At 39.7% G+C, this 9,072-nt stretch overlaps 1 protein-coding gene across 1 annotated transcript in view; it reads right to left on the minus strand.

The window, feature by feature from the left end:
• Positions 1-8,490: 8,490 nt before the first annotated feature.
• The window catches only part of LOC144709734 (ER membrane protein complex subunit 7 homolog), a 2,639-nt gene continuing 2,057 nt past the window's right edge, over positions 8,491-9,072 (minus strand). The window contains exon 7 of the mRNA XM_078583356.1: positions 8,491-8,685. Within this exon, the coding sequence (XP_078439482.1) occupies positions 8,597-8,685 (89 nt within the window). The 3' untranslated portion in view covers positions 8,491-8,596. The remainder of the gene's footprint in view (positions 8,686-9,072) is intronic.

The raw sequence follows: 9,072 nt of genomic DNA on the forward strand, positions 1-9,072 counted from the left end.
TTTTTTCATGATTTTTTTATGCTAAAATAAGCCTTAAATTGCAACTTATTATCCTAGTGCATTCAGGTAAAGTGGAATAATGTGAATGCAATTTAATCAGACTTTAATAATTGTTTTTCTTCAAAAAAATATTTTAATAATTGGTTTCTCATGTCGTATTGCATATCAACATGTGTTCTAGGCACACTTAAGGGGCTAGGTCAACTCATTACATAAAATTAGATAAATGAGAGAATCATGAAGAATATCAGCTGCAAAATTGGAGATTTGACAAAGGAGACTGGTCTGTCCTCAGGTTGCACATCTAGGTTATGTTTCATTAAATATTGTATGTATGGACGATAAGGAATACTATAGTCTGTAATTGGTGGAGTGAACAAATAATAAATCTATTTTGTGGAAACTCCTAAAGTATACATTTTAGTTTCTTTTACTAATCATACTTAATTTTTGATAAAATGCGTACATCATGTAACCATATCTTTCTTGCTGATGCGGGGACTCTAGAGTGGATGAATATTGTGACCTTGTGGCAGCCTGAGTGATGCAGGACAGCTAGAAAAAAAAAAGGACAATGACGGGTGAAGGATACTGGACGGGTTTGGATGGATGGATAAACAGACAAATCTGTTAATCTGCCGCATATACTATGCGTTAGTCAACATTTATTACAATTTAGATCAAGCTTTCTTTTTCATTACTGATGCATTTTTCAAGTAAAAATCATGCTATAATCATTAGCTACAGCCAATGATTGACGGTTATGAATAAGATCACTAAACCCGTAACAGAAGTGCTGAAGACAAGATACACCATGATGCATGGATAACCTTTCAGAAGATCCGTGGGCCATCTCAATAGGCTTTCAAGGGAGACTTACTGTGTGACTCAACCAAATGCAAAGGAGAAAATCTGTTCTCGGGCTTTCCAGGTGTGCATATCCTCCTTGGCTCAAGACTAACCTAATAAGTTACTCTTTTAGGCCTAGTAACTGTCTTGTTCTCCTCAATTCCAATTTTCATTTCATATAATTATATTTTACCACATAATACTGCAGAATATCTCAGTAACAAATTCTACGAAGTCAATCAGGGTTAGTCATCATATCATACACATTAGAATATGTGGCATTCAACATTAGAAAGGCACTTGAAGACCAAGTGATGTTGGGATGTCATGCTTTATCCTATGATTTCATTATCTTCATGAAACTTGTAGAAGATATGATAATTCATGAAATTTGATGATCCAAGAAGTTAACACATATTTCATGGTTTTTTCTAGATAACATGATGCCAGCACAGTTCATGATATCATCGTTGCATTAATCAAATTATCAATAAATATATGATGAATAAAATCAAGGGCTCAGATGATACTTTTAAACCAATCCACATATTTTTTTGCTAAACAGGGGAAGGAATTGGAATCAAGTGGGAATGGTAATTTTGACCATTCACAACTGCAGAATCGTACATTCGACCAAATGCGAGGAGTCTTGAATGCCTTGATGGTGGCTCCGAATGAGAAAACATTCTCTTTCATCAAATAGACAAAATGTAGAAAAGTGTGCCAGATTTTTTTTTTTGAAGAGAGAAAAGTGTACCAGATATACAATGGAGGAAATTCACAAAATAGCAGAAGCTGTGTTGAAAGGGTCGAATCCATAGGGAGCAATGGCCTTGAATATTAGTGAAGAATGTTTTTGTCTCCTAACATAAAAACTCAAGCATATGAGTGAAAAGTATATATATTTTTTATTTTTTAGTCTCACTTTTATCCAAAAATGCAGAAAAAGACCTACGCCAGCGCTCAGTAGCATTTGGCAGCAACTTGTAGCACATGCGGCACCAATTCGATGAAGGAGCTGCGGCGCGGTTGCTGCAGTGGCAACAGTTGGGGCACAGGTTTACAGCTTCAGCAGCACTTGGCATGTGTTGTTTGCAGCTGTGGCTGCATAGGGGGAACTTCGCTTTGGTGAGGATATCTTCACAAGCTCATCTAGTAGTAGTTTAATTTTGGTTGAAGAGCATTAATCTAAGAATGTGTTCTTCCTATTGTTAAATGTAAAGGCGGATCTATAAGCCCAAGAATGTTTATTTTTTATTTTTCTTATCGGATCCAGGCAGATCCAGTAGCGGGTCCGGGTAGACCCATTACCCAAATCCTTATCGGATTCGGGTAAGTTATAACGGCTAATTTTATAGCCGTTATAACACTAGCCGTTATTAACGGATAGTTAATTCTCCTATAAAAGGAGAGGTACCTAGGCATGTTGTGGGTAACCTTTTATGGTGAAATAGATTGATTTCCTTCCTTGTCTCTTCTCCCTTCTCTCTGACTATTATCTCTACATCCCCACTGAGCAAAGAGTCAAGTCGACATGGTATCAGAGCCATCAAGCGATCTCTGAAGACTGTTTTTTCTGCTCCAAAGTCATCCCACGGGAGGACCATTGTTTCTGATCTAAAAGCTCCAAGCTCCAGAGGTTGCTATTAAGGGAGAAACTCATCCTACGGGAAGATCCTCTCCTATATTGCTGGAGCTGAAGAATCTCTACAAGAAGTTTTTCAGGATATATGGCAGGCGAAGCTGGAAAAGTTGCCTCTCAGGTGGTGTCATCAGAACATCAGATTCCACCTGCTGAAAGGTGGATCATGCAATTTCCAGTTATTGCCAAATGCAACATATTCAATGGCAATAATCTATTATTATGGGAGAGGAACATCCAGGCCGTCCTAAAGCCTAGGAAGCTCACTCATCATCTCTTTGAAAGTCCTCCAGATGAAGATCACCCAAGTTTTCCAAGATGGGTAACTGAAGAAGAGTTTTTCTTCGCCTGGATGCTAGATTCTATAGCATCTGAACAGCTTACCAGTCTCTCTTCCTATGATACTGCTAAGGAATTATGGGAAGCAATTCACCGAAATCACTCCAAGAGAGGAGACAAGGCGAAAATACTGGATCTCATTGTACAAGCATATACTCTCAAGCAAGAAGATATGGATGTCCTAACTTATTCAAACAAGTTAAGGGCAATCCATAAAGAGTTGGACCACTGCCGACCACCTTCTATTGATCCAATCGCCAGAGCTCATCAGGCTACTGATCGATTGTGTCAACTCTTACAAGGACTCAGACCTGAATTCGAGCTCATAAGGAGTCAACTATACAACAGGGAGGAAGAGCCTACGTTCGACCAGGCAGTTTCCAAAGCCATGCAAGAAGAGAGTCGCTTAAAGGCAAACCGAGGTGTCATCGAGAACACTGCATATGCTACTAAAGGCCAACATACTCCTGGCCAAACTGGGACTGAAAAGGTCAACCGAGAAGATCTGGTCTGCACCTACTGCAAGAAAAGGGGCCACACTAGAGATAAATGTTGGAAGCTTCATGGAAAACCTCCACACATTGCCAGAGCCCACTTAGCACAGCAAGGAGCAGCAGACTCAAACAACCTACCTTCAGCCCAAGACCTCCAAAAGATGATCCAAGAATTTCAAGCTATGAAGTCAATCATCTCAGGAGGTGCAGTCATTGGATCCACATCCATGGCTAATACTGGTAAAGGGGAAATACTTACCCATATTACATTGTTTACTAGGAATCCAGAAAAGGCCTGGATCCTAGATTCAGGAGCAACAGACCATATGTCATCAAGAAGAGAAATCTTCACGACATATGAAAAAATTGCTCCTAGAAAACACGTTCAAACTGCTGATGGTACCCTACTTCAAGTAGAAGGCATTGGTAGTGTGAACATCCAACCCATTGGTGAGATAACCGATGTGTTACATGTCCCAAAATTGTTTGTAAGCCTAGTCTCAGTACAAAAGCTTGCAAAGATAAGGGAATATAATATACTGTTTGATAATTTGGATGCCTATTTATGTCATAAGGATCAAGGGTGGAAGATTGGACTAGCTAAAGCTCAAAACGGCCTCTACTATCTACCCTGGACATTACCTAGCACCCTGATGAAAGACAACCCCAAGGTGGCAACAGTAGCACCCCGAGACTCTATCATGGAGATTCATCAAAGGATGGGTCATCCCTCCTTCCATCTTCTAAAACGCATGTACCCACACTTATGTGAACATATTTCAGTGGAACATATCATTTGTGAATCTTGTCAATTAGGGAAATTCAAGAGGGTTCCTTACCCATCGAGTGAAACCAGAATGACCAAACCGTTTCAGAATATCCATTGTGATGTATGGGGACCATCCCCACACATAGATATACTGGGACATCGTTACTTTCTTGTGTGCACTGATGACTTTAGTCGATATAGTTGGGTATTCTTACTAAAAAATAAGACTGAAGTTAGTCAGAACCTAAAGGGACTGTGTAACCTTATTCGTAGACAGTTTGGTGATCCAGTTCAAGGAGTCAGGACTGACAATGCCAAGGATTTCCTTAATAACGAGCTTAGGGAATTTTTCAGATCCGAAGGGATAAGACATGAAACTTCGTGTGCTTATACCCCACAGCAAAATGGTCTTGCCGAAAGGAAAATAGGGGATATCGTAGATAAGGGGAGAACTCTCCTTATTCATGGAAATGTCCCTGCAAACCTGTGGGGGTTTGCAGTAATGACATCCACTCACCTCATAAATAGACTACCCTAAAAAACTCTAGCATTCAAAAGCCCTCTAGACTTACTAGAAAACCACTATCCAACGGTAAAATTGAAAACTGGTTTACCCGTAAAGATTTTTGGATGTGTTGGCTATGTATATAACCATACATATAAACACAACAAATGGTCGACAAAAGGACTTAAATGCGTCTTTGTTGGATATTCTGTTACCCAGAAAGGATACAAGATGTATCATCCCATTACTAGGAATATATGGTCACCAAAGATGTAGTATTTGATGAAAAACTACTTTACTACAAGCCCAGGGGTACTGAGAGTCATAAAGACACACATCACCTACTTATGAGTGAAGATGGTAGTCTCTCCCTGGAAAATAATGGAATCCAACCTGATCAGGCGACTTCCCCTACTCCTGCAATGGAGTTACCTACTTTCATAACTGAGAATGAGGAAGAACCACCCTGCGATGATCCAGGCATTTCCAGGAGAACACATGACTTATCTGAACCCCATTTTGTATCTCCATACCCAAAATATTATAAGAGGAAGAGAAAGGAAAATCACAAAGGGATCTCGGATTTGGGTGAAGGGGGAGAAATTTCGACTCAAGGGGGAGAAATGACATGTGTAGAAAATCTTGGAGAGAATGATTGTGTCGCAGTAAGAAAAGGAACTAGGAACTTTGTGAAACCAATTCCTTATTCAATACTAAATTACCTAAACTATCAAAAGGTATCACCTAGTTACAAGGTTTTTCTCACCAAAATCCAAGATATACCTATTCCAAAATCTCCACAGGAAGCTATGAAGAATGTCAGATGGAAAGAAGCAATGGACGAGGAAATGAATGCACTAATACAGAACAATACATGGGAACTTGTGGACCGACCCAGGGATAAAAGAACGGTAGGGTGTAAATGGGTCTTTACACTCAAATGCAGGTCAGATGGCAGTCTTGAAAGATATAAGGCTAGACTTGTAGCTAGGGGGTGTACTCAAACCTATGGAATCGACTATCAGGAGACATTTGCTCCTGTAGCAAAAATGAACACCATCAGAATCTTAATATCACTAGCAGTCAATCTTGACTGGCCTCTAAATCAGTATGATATAAAAAAATGCTTTCCTTCATGGCGACCTAAAGGAAGAAATCTAAATGGATGTTCCACGAGGCTATGAAGGGAAAACAAGTCAAGGCAAGGTATGTAGACTAAGAAAGGCCCTGTATGGATTAAAGCAATCGCCTAGAGCATGGTTTGGAAGATTTACCCAAACCATGAAGAATCTTGGATATAAGCAATGTAATGGGGAACACACCATGTTCCTTAAGGAAACATCTCACAGAATGATAACAATCTTGATAGTATATGTGGATGATATCATAATTACAGGGAACAACCTAGAAGAAATGAAAATTCTCGAACAGCACCTGGATGAGAACTTCCAAGTTAAACAATTGGGGCCTCTAAAGTATTTCTTAGGAATAGAGTTTGCACGCTCAAGCAAAGGAATTCTGATGACACAGCAAAAATACATTCTAGAACTATTAGAAGAAACAAAGCATATCAATTGCCACATAAATGAAACACCAATTGAAGTCAATCATAAATTAACTATCAATGAGGATGAACCTAGAGTAGATGTTAACTCATATCAAAGTATTGTTGGAAAACTCTTATATCTGTCACATACCAGACCAGATATTTGTTATGCAGTAAATGTCTTAAGTCAATTTATGCACTCACCCAGAAACTCTCATTTTCAAGCTGTAAATAGAAATCTCAGGTACCTAAAGGGAACTCCAGGACTGGGCATCGCCTACCGGAAAACAGGTAAAATTGACCTTACTTTATACACTGATTCTGACTATGCGGGGTCTCCTCTTGATTACAGGTCAACTACTGGGTATTGTACAATACTTGGAGGAAACCTGGTGACTTGGAGAAGCAAGAAGCAAAGTGTTGTATCCAAGTCAAGTACGGAAGCTGAATTTCATGCTATTCAAAAGGGATTGACGAAGTCATGTGGATTAAACATATGCTGGACGATCTAAAGGTCAACTATATAAGCCCAATTGTCATCCGCTGCGACAACAAATCTGCAATTAGTATAGCACATGACCCAGTTGATCACGACAAGATGAAGCATGTCAACATCGACCGTTTCTATATTCAAGATCACTTGGAACGAGGGATACTAAAGACAGAGCATGTCAAGTCTGAAGAGCAATGCGCAGACATCTTTACAAAGGGTCTGCCTACCAAGAGTCTTCAACATTTGATATCCAAGCTTGGAATGGCAAATATCCATTCCTACACTTGAGGGGGAGTGTTAAATGTAAAGGCGGATCTATAAGCCCAAGAATGTTTATTTTTTATTTTTCTTATCGGATCCAGGCAGATCCAGTAGCGGGTCCGGGTAGACCCATTACCCAAATCCTTATCGGATTCGGGTAAGTTATAACGGCTAATTTTATAGCCGTTATAACACTAGCCGTTATTAACGGATAGTTAATTCTCCTATAAAAGGAGAGGTACCTAGGCATGTTGTGGGTAACCTTTTATGGTGAAATAGATTGATTTCCTTCCTTGTCTCTTCTCCCTTCTCTCTGACTATTATCTCTACATCCCCACTGAGCAAAGAGTCAAGTCGACACCTATCACCTCAAAACCGACGGGTTGGCTGAATTCACAAACCAAAGTTTGGGATGTTACAATAGGAACTTTGCACCAAAATGTCAGGAACAATGGGTAACATGGCTCCCCTGGGCTGAATAAATCTGTCACAATTCTTGTCACTCTATCAAAATGACACCTTTCAAAGCTTTATATAGCAAGGATCCTCCTCTTTCGTGTTACAGACCAACCCTGTCCCAGTTGATTCATTGGATCAACTCCTTTCAGAAAGGGACTTGATCCTCAAAAGACAGAAATGGCACTCATCCAAATCACAGAATTTTATGAAATTGATGGTAGACTGATAAAAAAGGGACTGCGAGTTTAGTGTACGAAAGAGTCAACATGAAGATCCATAAGTACTGCATGAAATCATAAGCTAAAAAGTCCGTTGGAAAACTATTGCCAAATTGTTTGGGCCACACACAGTCCTTGAAAAATTGGGACCCATCGCCTGTAAACTGGATTTACCCACATCATCCCGCATACACCCTGATTCTGACATCTCCAAACTCCATCAAATTAAAGTGATAATACAGAAAATACAATCCCACTAGTCTCCTTCATGATTTAATCATATTGATTCAATTTTGTGATGGTATACAGGTTTTGGTCAATGCAATGCAACATGGGAGGACTCATCGGCCAAGAATTGGACCAAATGAAGACCCCTCTTTACAAAATGCATACAACTTGCATGTCCAAGGGGAGAGTGATGATACAAACCCCACCAAGAGATAATTGAGATGAGCACGTGCCCAGGAGGAGGCACTTGCAGGCCCCTGTTAGGGGGGTGGGATTTTTTGCCCTAAAAAGAAAGTATTATTCTCAAGAAAAACAGATGGCACTTTTTTGTACCAGAATTGGTAGGAGTGACTGGAGCTTTGGAAATTCTTGAATTGCAGCAAGGAAGCTGATTTGGCAAACCCATCACCGAGGAAAAGGCCGATCTAGCAGTGTACAGTCACAATACCGTCTCAATCTTCATCGTATCTCTTGTTAAAAATCACTGTCCACTTATTCTTTGTTTTCTAGGTGAAGATACACTTACATATTTGCATATTCAGACATTCTATTGAAAGTTCTATTTTAACAACTTGGTGAAATTTGATAGGATTTTTGGAAAATCTGCATCAGATCCTTAGTATCATTAGTTGTGTATGAAAAATATATTTCGCGACAATGACCTGAAATAAAGCTATGTTTGAGATCTTTTCCCTGATTAAAAACATCAATATCATAAAGGCGAGAATTTCCACAAGTGTATTGAAGAAAAAGAGGAAAAGACAATAACCCTGAGATGAATCAGATTCAGCTACTATTGAGTCTGTCCAGACAATAACCCTGAGAGAGAGGGAACCCCTTGGCTTCTCATCTCTTCCTGAGCTCTGCGGATCTCCTCCGGATCTGTAGAAAAATATAAACGTGGAAAAACTCAAAACTAGTCTGAGAAAATACATCGACCAGTTTTTTATGTAAATTATGAGGTTTTCAGCATTCTTTTTGACTCTTGGCCAGTAAACGTTAACACTATTTGAGAGAGAATTGTGGGCCATATGGCTGCACAGACACAAGGTGCAATTCAGAGGAAGAATGGCTTCTACAAATGGAGATATATGCGAAGCGGAGGGTTTTAAGGCGGCATGGCTCCCAGGGGGTGGGTCAGGAAGATAGGGGAGACTTGGAGTTCGGTTGGTTAAAGGATGATAGGACTGTAAGCTCCTGCAGGGGTATTCACCGATTTGTTGGGTGTTCATCCCTTTTATTGTTTAAAAAAACCATTTGAAGAAAACA

The sequence above is a fragment of the Wolffia australiana genome, chromosome 11 (genome assembly GCF_029677425.1).
Source record: "Wolffia australiana isolate 7733 chromosome 11, ASM2967742v1".
Taxonomy (NCBI): Eukaryota; Viridiplantae; Streptophyta; class Magnoliopsida; order Alismatales; family Araceae; genus Wolffia; species Wolffia australiana.